Here is a 16,892-nt window from a genome sequence, read left to right as displayed (position 1 = left end):
AGATTTAAGCACTGAGGCCAGAAACATCACAGCAAACTGTTTTATCACAACGCTCCATCAAACGTTCCTGAAATACTGCCATGATTTAAAACCTCTGAGGCAAATCTGTGATACTGCACAGATAAAAGTGATTGACCTGTGAGAACGTCACGTACGTCATCTGAAGGCAGTACGGCTGCTCGTGTCACTCATCTAACGTTCGTGCTCTCTAACTGAACTCAGCGTCACGAACAGTTTGCTCTTCACTGCGCTGACTAGCTAATGTTAGCATAGCAAGTGATGAGCACAGCAGCTAAAGCCGAGCAGAAAGCAGCTGCTGATGAAGACGAGTTGTCCTCTGTGAAACCCGCCGCCGTCGCTGCAGTGAGGACGAGGGAAACTGCTGGCGTGTTGTTGGTATCAGAGTGTTTCACCCAGAAAAACACACACACAGTCTGTAACTCACCACCTGAAGGTCTCCTTCAACCGGCAGTTTGCGGTTGTCTGCGTTGTTTTCTCCTCTTCCTCCTCCGTCGTTGTGACTGTTGGCCTCCTTCTCCTTCTGCTCAAAGTACTCCAGGAAGGACGGCTTGGCCGGCTGCATGGTCTCGTCTCTCCCTGTCAGACGTGGACATTTGCTTTGAGACGGCGGAGACAGATTCACAGTGAAAACAAACATTCAGGCGTTCATGCTGCGAACACAGCAGAGGACAGAACGAGGATAAATGTGCTGGTTAAATGCGTCGAGGTGGCACACGCAGGTCTGTCTGCAGGAGGAAGCACACTGACTGAGTCTAACACTGGAAGTCATAAAAGGCTCTCTGAGTCAAACGTGGAAGACATCTTGTCTTCTCCGCAGTGCTGCTCTTAGTTAGCAGTGATAGCTGAAGACATTTGTGAAACATTTCTGTTTACATCATTTCCACGCTCCTCTTTCACCTCCTCCGTTCTCTTTCTCTGCTCCGTTAAAAGCTGCCTAAAGGAGGGATGGTGAGGAACTCCTCGGCCGAACAGTCACATCAGGACTGAAGATGAGACATCAGTCTGAGACGATGATTCAAGCAGCTCACTGTCTGTGAACGGTTCGTCTCTGTGGGACTTCTTCAGCTTTAACGTCAACATCGAGACAACAAAGTGTTTTTATATCAACAATTCTAATTACATCTACTGAGATTTAACGCTGCTGTAAAAATAAAACATGAAAAGGTCCAAGAAGGTTTTTTTATAAGCACTCTACATCAACTAACTGCACCATCACTGCAGATACAACTTGCAGTCGGCTGAAGGCGACACGAGATCCTCTTTTCTAAAGGGAGCAGGAGATGATTTCCTCTCCCACTCTCACTTTCTGCTGCAGAAGCAAAATGAAAAGGTGTTTTTGTGTACGTGGAGTTAATGAGCGGAAACCCGCAGTCACATGAACGAGGAACTCTGTAAATACATGTGCTGTGATGAGCAACGATACGAGCAAAGACTGAAGGGAAGCGGCAGCACGTTGCTCGAGCAGACATTTTAGACCGGGTGCTGCACGAACAGGCAAACACAAAGACAATTCGCCTCCCAGGATCAATGAAGTGCTGCATTATTAAAGCAGCAGTAAGTACGGAACAAGATTAGCATAATATATCTGTGCTAACCCGATACAACTGTTAATCAATACCAGTGAGCCCTTTGGCCAAGTTCTGAGATTTGAGACTTTTAAAACTCACTTGCGATGAAAAAAGAAAAGACCACAGAGGCTTCAGCATCTCATTGGTCCACAATTTATCATCAACATCCATTTTAAAGTTGTTTGATTTGATTAAATTCACAGAGGACTTCAAACTTGGAACGACCGGCCGGCTTCTCTCTGCGCTTACAGTCATCATGACGACACTTTCATTCATTTTCAGTGATCAAACACACGCACACGTCCTGCTTCACCTCTTTTTAAAATCCATTTTAATCATAAAAGTAATTGTGAGAAGTGAGTCGGCTGGACAGTTTCATTCACAGCAGAGGCTCACGTCTGAACTCCAGGACCACACAGACTCTGCAGGAGCACTTCAAGTAGGACCGAAAACAAATCAGGGAATTAAACAGGAACGTGAGGGCTTTGTTCTCGGCTGTGACTGAGTTTGAATGTGCTTAGATGATTAAACAGAGGATTAAATAAAACAAACTGACAGACTTCAACACGAAGCACCAAACGTCAACGTCAAACCAAAAAAGATGCGATAAAATAAAGAGAAAAGCTGAAGGAGTCGTTATTCTGTGGGTGACGAGCAGGAGGACGAACCCTGTGTGTCTTCATGTCTTTACTGTGTACATGCGTGGAAAAGGAAACAGTTTTGGTACATTCGATACTACTGAAAGTATCGTATTGTTTGAAGATGTGTTATTGAAGAAGTATTGAAGTATCAATACTTCAGAGCCCTAAAATCTAAAACATCTACACATACAGCAAATGAAAGGAAAAAGAACATGCTGCTTGACTAACAGGATGTCCATCGGGGTGGGTGACGTGGTCCTGAATGAACAGTACCTCAGGGTACTCTGCGGGTACTGGTCGGACAGAAACACTGCTCCTCATCCCGTCGCTGGTCTCACGTGAGGTTCAAATTAAAGTCTCGTATCCTTCTGACTGTAAAACATCTTATGGATGTTTATTCTTCACTTCTGCTGCCAGGTGTCTCTGCGCCAAGAGGACGGACCCCGCAGACGTCACCGTTTGAGGAAGCCAGCGGCAGTTTTCCCAATATGGAGTTTTTTCAACATAATCAGATGAAAGAAGGTCAGAGCCATAAAAGCCATCCTCCAGCATCTCTTTGACTCTGCTTTGTCTCTGCTGTCGTTGGGGAACTTGGGCAATTATCTGACTGGTCAAAGACTCTTTCCAGCCGTGCTTCATATTCCTATAAACTGTGACCTGCTGTGCTTGGGTGGCTGCTCTGCCGGCCCCATGTGGAGGTAAGCAGGCGTTTCCTGTTTTCATACGTCTGCACATCCTTATGATGTTTTTCTGTCACATGTTGGGAGCCGCTGCGTTTGTGTCCTCGTTAGTATAAATCAATGTTGAGGAAAGGTTCCGGCTAAGAAAAGCCCACGCAGTCATTACAGTCAGATGATCCATGTCGTGAAAAAGGACATTTAACTTTTACAATCTCAGCGTTTGGGTTAGGAGCTTCCTTCTCGTTCTTTTAGCTAATCTGTCCTTAATGTCATTTAAGAAGTGTTAATCCATCTTCTGCTCAGACGGACTCAAACATGAAACCACAACATTGTTAAGTGTCAGACTGGTAGGCATTAATCGCTCACGCACCATGTGAGTTTTCCAGACATGATTTTTCACGTTAAACTTCAGACCGAGACGTCGCTGAGAGCCTGAATCTCTTTAACTGAGACACCTGCTTTCTGATGAGCGATGAAAAAACAAAACACAGACTGAGACTGCCGAGCGGACTGAGAGGAGAGGTGTGGAGGTGGGAGCTGCTGAAGACTTCTGATGGTTGATTCTGGTCTTATTCACGTCTTCGACAGCGTCCTAACTTCTGCGGAGGTTTTATTGATAAACCAGACGCTGCCACACCCGTTCAGCTTTCATAATGAAATCAGCTCATTTCGGCCCTTTTTCCACATTGTGACAGCAGATGATCAAAACTACATGATGAGGGAACGGAAAAGACATTTTAATTGGGAGATGAATTATGATATTGAAGTGTATCCGGCCATCACTGTTGGTCACCCTTCCTCTGCGCTCCCACACTGACCTGCTCTCCTTTAGTTCTGCTGATGCTTTGTTGTGCAGCCTCTAAAGCGGGCTGAACATAAAGCACATGTTTAAGAAAGCAAAGCTTTTAAACAGAACTTGAAGTGAAGGCCACGCAGAGTGGACTCCAGAGAGGAGCGCCATCTGCTCCCGCTCCTTCCCAAACAAAATTAAACTTTAATAAAGCAAAGAGATGCGAGAGCTGAGCAGCGACAGAGAGTCATTAAATGTTTTTCGCTGGAGCCCTCGTAAAAGGAAAACACACTGCTCTTATACTGACTGTGTGCAAGATCCACTTGACTGTTTGCACTTCTGAGGGCTCAGAACAAGAGCACTAACGACAGCAACGCATTTAAGAGTGTGAAGATTAGTGGAAAGTGTGAAGGCGCAGAGAGAGACGGGAAACTCCATTTAAATAATTCATGTGTGTCAACATCATAATTCCACCGACATGCATGTCAGGCCACAAACGCAACGCTGGACTGCTGTTCATACAGTGTGTGAGGCAGAGGAAGAGGCGGAAAGAGACAAAACTGCATCTGCGTTTTGTCGTTCGCTGTTCAGTGAGTCTGTCTCACAGCTGGAGAGCAACGACACGACTGCAGTGCTTTTTGAAATGAAACCCGAGAATCACATCGAAAGTTTAACAGCCATAAACGCCGAAATGAGATTTTAAAACAGAGAAATACTTTTCTCATTAACCGACGTCAGAGGGGATTATTGTCACTTCTCGTTGGATCAAATCAGAGCCGGTGACTTGAAATTTGAAGAAAAGCTGCTGTCAAACTCACAGGATGACATCCGTGAAAACTTCACCAACCAGATAAATTTCAAAGGAGAATTTCACCTTGAGGAGTTTTCAACGTCGTCCTTTAGCTCAGTTTCAGAAACGTGTCCTTGAGACACTGAGCGGAAATCTATTCAAGTGTAAAAGGTCGACAACAAAACAGAACGTTAACCATTTTAACGTTACGTCAAGCTTTTTCTCTAAAACGTACATTTTTAAAGCTGCACTGAGGCAGAAACGTGAGGACAGGTGTGATTTTTGGGGTAATTAAAGGTACTAAATGAAATGCTCTTGATATGAAGCCTGAAACAACAAGCTAAACCCAATGGTTAGAAATGTGATGACCACTCAAGCAAAGTTTACTCGGTGATCCACTGGAGCTAACGTGCTAGCTTATGTTAGCATGGGAGCTGCACCACAAACGGAGACTGGAAGCCTTTCAAGGAGAGAGGAGAGCAGAGGAGGAGGGATTTAAGGAGGTGAACCTGTAAATAAATCCTTAATTCACCGAGTCAGATGTCACAACGCTGGGAGAGGAGCAGGAGGGAGGGCGGATATCAGAGAGGAAGAGCCAGAACATTTCACATCTAACTCAGGAATAATTTTCACCAGACATGACCGGAGAGGTTTCAACACGTCGGACTTCAAAAAGGTAATTACCAGATAACAGGAAGTCTTGGTCTACGTTATCTGATGTAAAATACACCAGAAACTCCCAAAGCATCCCAGTGACTGTTCACAGCAGGTGTTCTGTGGAGGACTGAGTTTGAGACGCTGCTGGCTGCATTAGGATGTTTGTAATTTAATAAATCCATCCTGATGGTGAACGAGTTGGAGAAGCAGAGCAGAATGAGAGATGAGAGCGACAGAGAGGCTTCCAACGTGGACTCTGTGAGTGAAGCTCATGGCTAATCAGCGTAAATTAAAAGGCTTTTTATTATTCAGCACCATTAGGGAGGATCAATACTTGATCTAATATCTGATCTCAATCCTCAAGGCCCCTTCAGGATCAGATGGTAGTCATTAGTTTGGGACACACACACACAAACACACACACAAGCTGATACAGACACAGCTCTTAACAAAAGCACTCAGGCAGCACAGGCATTACACACACACACACACACACACACACACCGCTGCACTAATGTAATTATGAGCTCTAAATGTTCCTGTGTTAATGCGGTTGGAGCTGCCAGCGCTGGAGATCCATGCTAACTCGATAGCAGGACGTCAGACAGGAGACAGAGTGTGTGCGTATTTATGAGCATGTGTGTCAGAGAGTTTTAAGTGGTGATGGTGTGTGTGTGTGCGTGTGTGTGTGTGTGTGCGTGGATGCATCTCCCTGCATGCTCACGTCTACTGTGTTCAGCTTCAATACAGAACACTGTAATATCAAATGTGTGCATGTGTGTGTACATTAGTTATGGTGTGTATTGATCCACCATCTTTAATGTGTGTGTGTGTGTGTGTGTGTTTAAATTGGCATCATTAATCAGCCAGGTGCTGACTCCACCTGTATGTTCAGCTCATTACACTACAGTTCAATCCCCATTACTTCGGCCTGTCGTGAGTGTTTCAGTGGGACGTTGCAGGGTGGGAAATTACCCCGCTCACCACCCAGAAGCTGCTACTTCCTGTCAAAGGCTGTTGCTGCTACGAGACCCCCGTGGCTTCAACAAAACTCTCACTAGATGCGGTGTTGGAGGTTTAATACTGCGATATAAACTTCCACAGCAGCTTTGTTTTCATCAGGAAAGTGTCAGTTGTGTGCATTACAGGAGTCACACAGAGCAAAAGCAAACATGCACACACGTCCAGACTCAGAGTGCTGCGGCGTCTCACTGGGCTTCATTCTTTGCATAGAAAAACAAAGACATAAAACACACCCACAGACTGGCAGCACTGATGAACACAGTCCAGCTCCTGTCGAGACTCCCTTCCAAAAGCAGCCAATACATCCAACGCTCCAAACTCCCACACTGCAGAACGACTCCAGCAGACTGAAGCAGCATCCCTCACTGAACGACGCGTCCAACAGAGCTAACGTGTTCATGGAGCTGAGCGGGATCCTGACGTCAGTCTGTCGACTGAACCAGCCATCAGGTGTCTGACACAAGTTGATCCTCACCTCCTCAGGACCACAGCTGCACCTGGAACTCACCACAGGTATCAACCACCTCATCCCATGTGAAGGCCTGATGGCTAAAGCGGTGATTACGGACTAACAAGCTGGTGATGAGAGGTGAGACGGGAACCTTCAACCCTCTGAAGAACACAGTTCAGAGGAGGCAGCTGACCTGTGACCGAGCTCATGGTTACAGAGTCCAAAGACAGAAGACCAGCAGAGCTCCTGAGGACGGGAGGTGCTGACCACTGACCTACAGACTCTGAAGATCACTCTGAAAACACTTTAAAAAGTTTCAACAGCACAAACTTTAGAAGTTATTCGCTGCTGCTGCTGGTGGATGAAGACATTACCTTCCCGGCTTGTAGCAGGTGACTAAGGGCACCTCCCTCAGTGTGATGGCCACACTGTGCCCTCTAGTGGATGAAAAGGAAACTCCAGCTGCACAGCTTTGATAAAGAACGTCCACTTAAACTCACTGAACGTGGTTTTTACCGGCTGGTGAGCCGCTCAGCGGCTTCAGCACCTCCTCAGAGACATGTTTGATACGACAGCAGTGTGGGTAAACCCCGGTGATTCAGGTGATCAAGACTCATATGTGAGAGTACGAGTGTGCCACATCACATCGTTTATGATAAAACCAGTGTCGTTTTTACTACGACACACAATGTAAACGGTGATGACGGCACTATTTGTCCTTATGGAATGACTGTTACGCAGAGCAACAACAAGCATGGCTGAAGGTGAAAGTAACTTCGCTGCCAGACAAAGAAAGGAGCCAACACAACAAACCCCCTTCACCGACTGAAGCACGACGAGCTGAACAGCAGTGAGCTCTGAACCAAGCCGACAGACCAGCTCAGCTCAGCGCAGCATCGACGAATCTTTGCCAAGCTGCTCTCAGTATTTTGTCATATAGTCGAGAACATCATTATCGCAGAAATACCCTGAAATATCGAGATATTATTCAAGAGCCACGTCGCCCCCCTCACGTCTGAGACCAGTTTACATTTTCTGCCCTTGGATTTCAAACAGATTTCTGTCCATCAAAGGGACAATCAGTCCACACGGTAACTTTGTTCCTCATCAGCCGCTTCCTCTTATGTGTTTTCAGTAAACTGGGAGCCGATTCCTCATCGTCTCTGTCCGCCGAGATGACCTATATTTGAGTACTCCACACGTGCAGAGGATTCATTTGTGACTGTCACACGCCATGTTATGAGTGATCTCCACCACGGGTGTGTTTAAGGGTCTTACTTTTCATGGTACCGGCCTCTTCCTCGTCTTCGTCGTCGGAGTTGATGACCATGGTGCCCAGTTGTGACTGCATGGTTCCCGTGTCCTCGTGTTGGATCATAGTCTGCGCGGTACTGCCGAGCGACCCCGCTAATGACCCGGCAGCCCTGATGGTTCCCGAGTCGCCGGTTCCTGCTCGCACCATCGTCCCCTGGTCCACTTCATCCTCGTCCTGAAACACACGAGCAGGTGAAAACTCGTCAAGTGGGAACTGATCATGTGATGACGATCAAACCCAACAGCATCAGACACATCAAAGAAGATTTTCTTTCCAAAAGTCCCTAAAAGCAAACAGATTCATCTCAAATTACTTTAGTTTCAGCTGTTTCTGGAGCCTTTTTTAGTTCCTTTCTGTCCTTATTTATTTGTCATTTATGAATGAATCCATCCTTCCTCAGCTGATTTTCCATTCAGGCCTCAACAGTCGACATTTTAATGTCTTTTCGGCTGGAGAAGAACATTTTTCATCAAGGCCAAAGCGCTCAAAGACGGAGAGTTCTGCCTCAATCCAAACCACAGCAGATGACAGCTCAACACTTTCCTCCATATTTTCTTATATTCTGACTGTTCCTGTCTGTACCGAGTTGTCGTCGTCCTCGGCGTCTTGCTCTCTCTGCTCCGCCTCCTCTTGTCTCTTCAGTTTGATCTCCATGGCGTCTGTGATCAGGGCTCTGAGGGTGGAGTTGGGCTTGGCCGATTTGATGAACGGATGCTGACGGCAGGGAGACACCGAACGAGAGAAAAAGGTTAAACTCAAGTGAAAGGTGCAAACGCGTTTTCAGTTTTGCTCATTAGCACACAAACTAACAGCTGAAGCCTCCAACGCGTATTATTATGACCAAATTAAGAAGAGTGCTGGCACCATTCCTTTGTACCCTCATTAACATCTACTGCAGGTTTGGTTTTAATGTCCCATCTGTCAGTTTATGGAGCTGTTTTCAGGGTTTCTGACTGAACACGAGACACTTGGAGTTTTCCTCAGTGTTACCTGTAACAGCTGCGTGGCAGTCGCCCTGTTTTCTGGGTTTTTCACCAAACACTGGCTGACAAAGTCTTCAAACGACTTAGACCACAGTTCTGGTTTCCTGAGCGTTGGCGGAGGGTTGGTGGGAATCATGAAGATGGCCTGGAAGAGGAGACGTGAATCAGAGAAAAACTCAACATGACTAATGATAAACTTCTCCTCCTTTGCCTCCTTCTGTCTTCATGAAACGTCTCTGCACACAAATACACATTAACGTCCACCCACACAGACACCGTACAGACTCCCTCACCCTCATTGGATGGATGTCAGCGTAAGGCGGCTTCCCCTCCGCCATCTCGATGGCCGTTATCCCCAGAGACCAGATGTCCGCCAGACAGTTGTAGCCGATCTCCTGTATGACCTCCGGAGCCATCCAGAACGGTGTGCCGATGACCGTGTTGCGCTTCGCCATGGTGTCCTGAGGAGCGGAGGAGGAACCAGGAGTGACCATCAAATCCAAGCTGAACATTACAGACACCCGTCTCCTTGTGGAGAACCTCCTGAGACACATCCTTCGACTGCTGTTTCTTTCACTTCACCCCACATTCCCCCCTCGCATTAAGCAAACACTCAGTAAGTGTTCGCCGAATCTGTAAACGTTCGCTCACTGTGAGTTGCCCGGCGACTCCGAAGTCGGCCAGCTTGGCCTGACCCTCCGAGTTCAGCAGGATGTTTCCGGCTTTGATGTCTCTGTGGATTTTTCTCATGAAGTGAAGATACTCCAGACCCTTCAGAGTGGCCTGCAGGATGGTGGCAATCTCCTCTTCTGTTAGCTACGACACACACACACACACACACACACACACACACACACACACACACACACAATAAGTAAATCGTCAATACATCGAGGTACTTGGAATTGTGCGGAGTGTGTTGCAGTGGAGTGTCGTCCTCTTTGTCCATGCAGACACATGAACACACACTTCTGTACGGTGACACTTACTAACACACACTAAATGCTCTATACAAACTGTGTGTGCGTGTGTGTGTATAATCTTACCGTCTTGTTGCGTATTCGGATGATGTCAGACACCGATCCGGCTCCACAATATTCCATAACGATCCACAGGTCACTGTTTTTGAAGTAGCTGCCGTAGTACCGCACCACGTGGGGACTGGACGCAGATTAAACGTACAGTCGGTCGATCGTACAGCAGAACACTGAACTCACGTACATTCATTTCAGCTTTACGTTCAAAGATTGTTTGATCTAAGGACAGAGCGTTTTCATCCAGTCTGTCACCACACTGTCATTCAAGGCGAGGAGAGTTTATCTGTCCGGTGACGACACGGCAGTTCAAAGCCAGACCAAAGACATTAAGAGGAGACATACTGCATATACAACACAAGGTAACAGAGAAAACCCCCAGCGCAGCACTGCAGTACAGTAAAGTGCAAGATATGAACAAATACTCCCACGTTTAACTGCATAAAAGTGGCAAACAGAGTGTTTTAAGCCCTGAATTAAAAGAACAGAGTTGGAGCAAACTGGAGCTTTTCTGAGAGTTTGTTCCAGATACAAAGAACATAAAAACTCAATGTTATGTTCAGTTTGTGCTTTGGGGAGCAGAGCTGATCCAAGACCATCTGAGACCATCTGTCTGGATGGTTCATAACAGAGCTGCAGACCAGAAATGTGTTCAGGCCCAACTCCATTCAGTGCTTTTCAATGCACAATAAGGAGCACGCTCTAGATTCGAGGTACAACGATCCATCGCCATGAGGAGCCTGAACAGGTCCAATCGATAAAAACACGCTGTTGTCGTGTTTCCCCAACAAGTTTTTGTGATGACAGTCACTAAATCTGGAGGAGTGGGGGATGTGCGCTTATGGAAACCCCCTCAAAACCTGAAAGACTGTTTGATGTCAGATTCTTGTTTCCACTGTGGGTGAAAGACGTTGTGTTCATGAACCATGTGTTCAAGTACCTGTTACACTGCTGCATAATGGAGATTTCCTTGATGATCTCCTGAAGATCAGACTCCACAGGAACTTGTTTGATGGCTACGATCTCCCCGGTCTCTTTATAATTGGCTTTAAACACACAGCCATACGACCTGCAGACACACAGAGACACAGATTCAACATGTGCTGTTTTTGGTTCAGTCGATAAGCAAGAAGGCAACAGTACACAACAGCAGCGATCTGTAGTAAATCTGCTGGCAGGAAGTTACACAAAACACCTGAATTTAAATCATAGAAATTACATATATTCTCTATAACTCCAACTTAAAAGCAGCACCAATCGCTTACTTCTGGATCTCATCAACACATGAAACTCTGGACTCCACTCAAAGACTACAACTGTTCATCTGTTCATCTTTAATGTCCCCACGGTCTTATTTTACAGACCTTTGCTGTCCAGCATGACTAAAATGACATGAAATCTTACAACATTTTCATCGACTGAAGCTTGACTCCACCTCACAGCAGTGATCAAAACATCAGCCTAAAGGTACGATGACACGTCTTTCTGGAAGCTGCATTTAAAAACGTGGATTTAGATTAAATTTTGGGACCAGACATCACTTGCAGCAGCAGGTGTCGTTTTTGACTGAACAACGCTGAGAGCTGTCGGCCCTGTAAGCCGTCAGTCCGGTTTAACCAACAGGGGTTTTTGACAGCTTGTGTAACGTGTTGGAGGAAATAAATTCCTGCCGTAGCAGCTCCATGAACACCACGCTGAAATGAGTTAGCTTGATACCAAGTCATGTCGACGTTTGGTTGCACTGCAGAGACGTAAAGTTCATTTTAACTCCTCTGTTGTAAAGTCCAAACTAACCAAAATGATGCTCTCACTTCCTGTGGCCGACCAGTGAAAAACACTGTGAGAGGCTAAAGGCTAAAAACAGCCAACGTTAATCACTAAACCAGTGATTCTCATCAAGGGGTGATGGCGGGTCCCGGAGCCTGATCTTCTGAGGGCTACGTGTAAGACTGAAGCTGTCACTTATGCCTCAGCTGGAAATTTATCAGCTGGTCAAACCCTCAAAACGTCAGCAGTGCGTAAATTAACTAACTCTGTCCTACATTAGAAATTACGCTCAAACGAGGTTACGCTTGAGCTTCCACACAGCTGGTGCTGGTGAGTGAAAATGACTCTGAAGCGTCTCTAAAGTCTCGAAACAAACCAAATCATCCAACACCAAAGAATGACTGGTGTCTCATAGAGTCACAGTGACCCACAGCAGAGTGAGACGTGCTTCATACGTGCAGGATTTACATTCAAACGTATTGGAGGCACCTCATTATTCACCTGTACAGGAGATGATGACTGTCTGTTAATATCTGTGTAAGTGTTGGACAGGATCGTCTTTAATTAAGGGACTAAAGCTGAATCAGGAGCAGGAAACAACCTGGATGGTCTTCAGCTGGTTCTGCTGGGATTCTGTGTGCTGTGTTGGGCTTCTTCAGCTCTTTCAGCCTGAGGAACTCATGTTTATCAGCCGTCAACATCTGTCACGTTAGATGTTCTTTCCTGTGTCTGCTCTGGATCGTTTTCACACCTTTTCGTTTTAACACATCCTGGGTTTGTTCTCACCTGCACAGATGAACTGAAAGGATCCAGGAAACAACTTTAAACATGGCTGGTGTGAATATTGGCCTCGTTTACACCAGCGCGGCCGATTATTGGCTCGTGCTGCACGAAGAGACTCCACACAGAGTCTGAGTTTCTGTCACGAAGAGGTGCGAGCTGCTAAAACACTGCTGCTGCTCCAACACACGCAGAAACACACACATACACAGCGTCAATCAGCTTCTCAGAACAGGAAGTGCGTTGAGAAACAGGATATGAAGAGGCAATGTTTATGTTAATAGCGGCAGAGAAGGGAGGACGAGACAGACGAGTAACAGACAGAGCACGGAGGAGAGAAAGAGGAAATGACAGCCGGTTAATAAGACTCTTCTAAACGCAGACAGAAATGTGGACAGACAGGCGTCCTCGTCTATCAGGACGGGCTGAGCGTCTGTGTCACCCGTCGTCTGGCTGTGTGAATGCGTGACTCACCCTTCGCCCAGCTTCTCCAGGACATCGAAGACATCCTCCGGCTGCTTGGTGAGACTGTCCTCACTCAGCTTCTTCAGCTGCCTGTGAAGACAGACAGAGACAGGTGAAGGTGGTGGAGGACGAGGAGAACACAGCGGAGAGTAAAGAAGAAACTGAAGCTTTTCAACGTAAATATTTAGTTTAAGTTATCGATTGGTGTCATTATCAGTTTATCTGCCTGAATCGATGAGAAGGTCTGTCGATAAAATGTCAAGAAAAACAGTCTGAAATGATTAAAAAACAGAGAAAAGCAGCAAATCTTCACATTTGAGAAGCTGGAGCCAGAGACTGCTTCACATTTTTGCTTAAAAAAGGCCTCAATGACTGATCGATTATCACAGAAAAGACCTTTTTAATGTTTTATTTTCTGAATCCTTTGAATCTTATCCATTCATAAATCTGTACTCACTAACCCACAGTGCAGAGTTTCAAACAGTGATCAATAAATCAGCCTTAAATGAGACAGAACGACTGAATTTCACCACAAACAGTAAACAGCGTAAACATTCAGTGTCACCAGCAGATATTCCTTCATGTGTTTGGTCAGGATGTTTCAGCTTAATAAGTGAGAACCAGGCAGGATATTTCATTTATCCTCCTTTTCTGGAATGTGAGCAGCACTACAAAACATCTCAAGACGTCTGATAAGTCGAGACGGGACAAAAATAGTCTCAGTATACGAACAAAAATAGATCCAACATGTCCTCCACGCAGCTTGTGACAAGCTTTTCTGAGGACGATGACAGGAAGACAGAAGAGAGATCAAATCAAGTAAAGGTTGATTAAAAGACTGGACGACTTTCACTGTTCCCAGGTCAGACTCAGGCCTCCCGCCTGGACAGCAGTAAGAAAAGGGATCTGAGAGCTGCTACGACTACATGTTTGACTCTGAGGCTTTGGAGCTACAGCACAGATGCTAAAACAGCACTCCAACGACTAAGACTGTAAAAATATAGAAACATGTCCACGCAGCACAACGCACCGCTCTTCCCTGTCACAACTGCCTACATTACCCACAATCACAGCACGCTCACGGATTCAGGTGTGTTATGCTAGCAGCAGCTAACGTAGCCTTTAGCCTGCAGCAGCTCCAGACGTCAGCTGAACTCACACCAACAGATTTGTCTCATTTTCACACAAACAGACCGACTCAGGTGACATCACATGAGGCACTACCTCAGTGTTTATCAAATCTGTTGCATCAGTGGATGTTACCTTTCTCATAATGTGCAAAGCTCTGAAACAAACCATCATCAGACCGCAGCCTCTTTCCGTCTGTCCGTCGGTCGGTACAGTTTTCTTTAAAGCCTCCGGGCCAAATGTTTTACCCGGCGCGGCCCGGCTCGGCGCGGCCATATGCCAGGCTGCACAGCGCATCGCCCTCAAACCTCAAACCACAGAAGAAATACAGAGCGGAGCATTCAAATGCTAATCCACCATGTCAGCCCACAATCTGCATTTCAAGTGGACTCTGTGAGCTTCTGCGAGAGCATGAGTGTATCTGCTGTGGATAAAGTACTGGACACACACATGTTGACATTACTAAATATAAGGTTCTTCTTTCAAATACTTCTAATTTTAATGATCTGCTCTTTTCAGTGGTACTAACTGCTGCTTATGGTGCTGTTCTTCAGTGACAGATGATCACTTACGTATGTGAAAATGCTAAAACAAAAAGCAGCCTTCTGAGTCTCTGGACGAGTCGACTTTAACTGCTTTAATTCAGCTGTGATGTTAATTAATTACAATTTTAAACAGTGCTGAAGCATTTAACAGAATGCTACAACCAAAAATACCATTTCTATTCTGATCTGTCAGTGCCTACAGAGTGTTTGGGAGTCCCACATTTATCTGTTCATGTCCCAAACTTTCCAAACGGAGACTTCAGAGACCAGACTGAGGCACAGCTGCTGTTTGACAGACAGTCTGAAGGCCTAGTTTGGTGTTGAAGCTGCTGAATGACACTCAGAGATTCAATTTTCCTGTTTTTTTTACCTCAATTTACCTTCCATTAAAATAGTTTGGTGGACTGTTTCAGGACACTGAAGGAACTAAATTAACTTAAAAACCCTCGACATAAAGGCCTGAAATGACCTTAAATCTCCTCCATAACCTGAATGAGGAAACACTGGACGAGTCAGAGGACAGGACAACTGGAGGGCGGCGTGTTTTACGTCATCCTCCTGATAAATGGACAGAATAGGAACTCCTCAGTTCCTGCTGTCAAACACTGACCGAACAAAGACAACAAACATGTTTTCTAAACTAGACAAAAAACTGCAAGTGCTCCTCTTCTAACGACCTACTATACACATCTATTATTATACATCATACACAGTTTTAACAGCACTGATCACCTTCTCTGAAACAAAACCCACCTTCATTAACGTTAGAAAAATTCATGATTGACCCAGATATCCAGCTGACTGTCTGTATAAACACACATATTCACATTTGAGAAGCAGGAATCAGTGAATGTTTGGATTTTCCCGTGATTAAATGTTTGCCAATGGATGAATCAGTTCATGGACAACTGATGGAAAAGCCCAAGAATCAATGCATTTAAAGTCAATATATTGCATTTATACTCTTGTGTTACATTACACGCGTACAGGTTTGAATCAGGTTGTTTGTAACACTAACACAGGGAGTGGAGGACAGACATGACAGCTGACTTAGTCACAGAGTGGAGATGATAAACTCTCAGATATCATATAAATACTACACTGACTCAGTCCGGCTGCTCCCGGCTTTAAACCACAGTATCTGAACTCTTTCCGGTGGTCTGGGTTCATTTTCCTGACTGAAGACCCCCACCTGACGACCTGTCACACCCATGGCTTCAATCCAACACATTCGGTTCAGTTTACACACAGATTAGAGAGGAGTCAAATCCAGATTTGTAAACAGAGTTAAGGCGTTAAACTGGATCAGTAGAGCTTTTTCAGAGATCAAGAGATGCAGACTCACGGCGGACTCACGTTTAACGGGTTTACATCCACCTCTGCTGCAGGTGAGCAGCTTACCTGAGCGCAGGCTGACGGAAACACATTATTTTCTTAAACCTAACGTTAAAAACCAAGATGTTCTGGTCCTATTAGCTTCACAAGAGCTGAAGTCAAACCTTTCATTCACACAACAGCGTGAAAAATGCGCGAAGTGAAAACCGCTCGAGAACATCTCGAGAAGCGCAGCCGTTAAAAGTTGTCCACGTTTCCGTTTTGACAGATTTTAGGCAGCTCCTGTTCTCTGACACTCGGTTATATAATGTCATCTAACTTATCCCGGGCTACCGACTTTCTATGGGCAGGTATCTTCATCCCGCCGCTGGCTAACTTCACCCAAACGTAGATAAAATCAATGAGTCTGTCACACATCTGAACCCGTGTTTTCACTCTTAGAATAACGTTACCTGCGAGGGTGATTCCTCATCTGTACTTTGTCCTTGTTCTCCATGTTGTCCTCTTCGGAACACCCACCGTCCTTCCAGCCGTCTTCAGTCAAACTTGACCAGGCTTGTCAACGTTTCAAACTAGACACTCAATGCTAACAGTAACAGACCACCGTCTGCTAGCTCGCTAACTGGCTAGCGGCAGCTAGCGGAGAAGCTAACGGAGCAGCTAGCGGGGCAGCTAGCCCGTCGTCCTGTGTTACCGCTGCCTGCTAGCCGCCGAAGACACGACGTCTATTTATCATTTTGTAAAACAACGTTCACGCAGTGTACACGATTCGTCCGGCTGCCCTATCCTCGCCGTTGGGTTCATCCTCCTCCCGAGTCTGGACAACTTTGAACTTGTTTGACAATCCGCTTGGCAGCCGTTGTGACATCCTCTAGAAAAAACCAGGAAGAGTAGTGAAGAGAGGGCAGGAAGGCGGTCC

The 16,892-nt window shown here is 45.8% G+C and overlaps 1 protein-coding gene across 1 annotated transcript in view; it reads right to left on the bottom strand.

The window, feature by feature from the left end:
- Positions 1 to 16,892, bottom strand: part of LOC143329671 (serine/threonine-protein kinase 4-like) — a 26,958-nt gene extending 10,066 nt beyond the window's left edge. The window contains exons 1-10 of the mRNA XM_076745682.1: positions 16,426 to 16,892; positions 12,975 to 13,055; positions 10,894 to 11,022; positions 9,966 to 10,080; positions 9,571 to 9,735; positions 9,213 to 9,380; positions 8,927 to 9,064; positions 8,519 to 8,650; positions 7,900 to 8,110; positions 446 to 597 (exon numbers count right to left, since the gene is read on the bottom strand). Coding sequence (XP_076601797.1) covers positions 446 to 597; positions 7,900 to 8,110; positions 8,519 to 8,650; positions 8,927 to 9,064; positions 9,213 to 9,380; positions 9,571 to 9,735; positions 9,966 to 10,080; positions 10,894 to 11,022; positions 12,975 to 13,055; positions 16,426 to 16,469 — 1,335 coding nt within the window. The 5' untranslated portion in view covers positions 16,470 to 16,892. The remainder of the gene's footprint in view (positions 1 to 445; positions 598 to 7,899; positions 8,111 to 8,518; positions 8,651 to 8,926; positions 9,065 to 9,212; positions 9,381 to 9,570; positions 9,736 to 9,965; positions 10,081 to 10,893; positions 11,023 to 12,974; positions 13,056 to 16,425) is intronic.

Source organism: Chaetodon auriga, chromosome 2 (assembly GCF_051107435.1).
Source record: "Chaetodon auriga isolate fChaAug3 chromosome 2, fChaAug3.hap1, whole genome shotgun sequence".
Classification (NCBI taxonomy): Eukaryota; Metazoa; Chordata; class Actinopteri; order Chaetodontiformes; family Chaetodontidae; genus Chaetodon; species Chaetodon auriga.
Note: the sequence above shows the minus strand (reverse complement) of the source record. Positions and strands in the feature narration are given on the sequence as shown.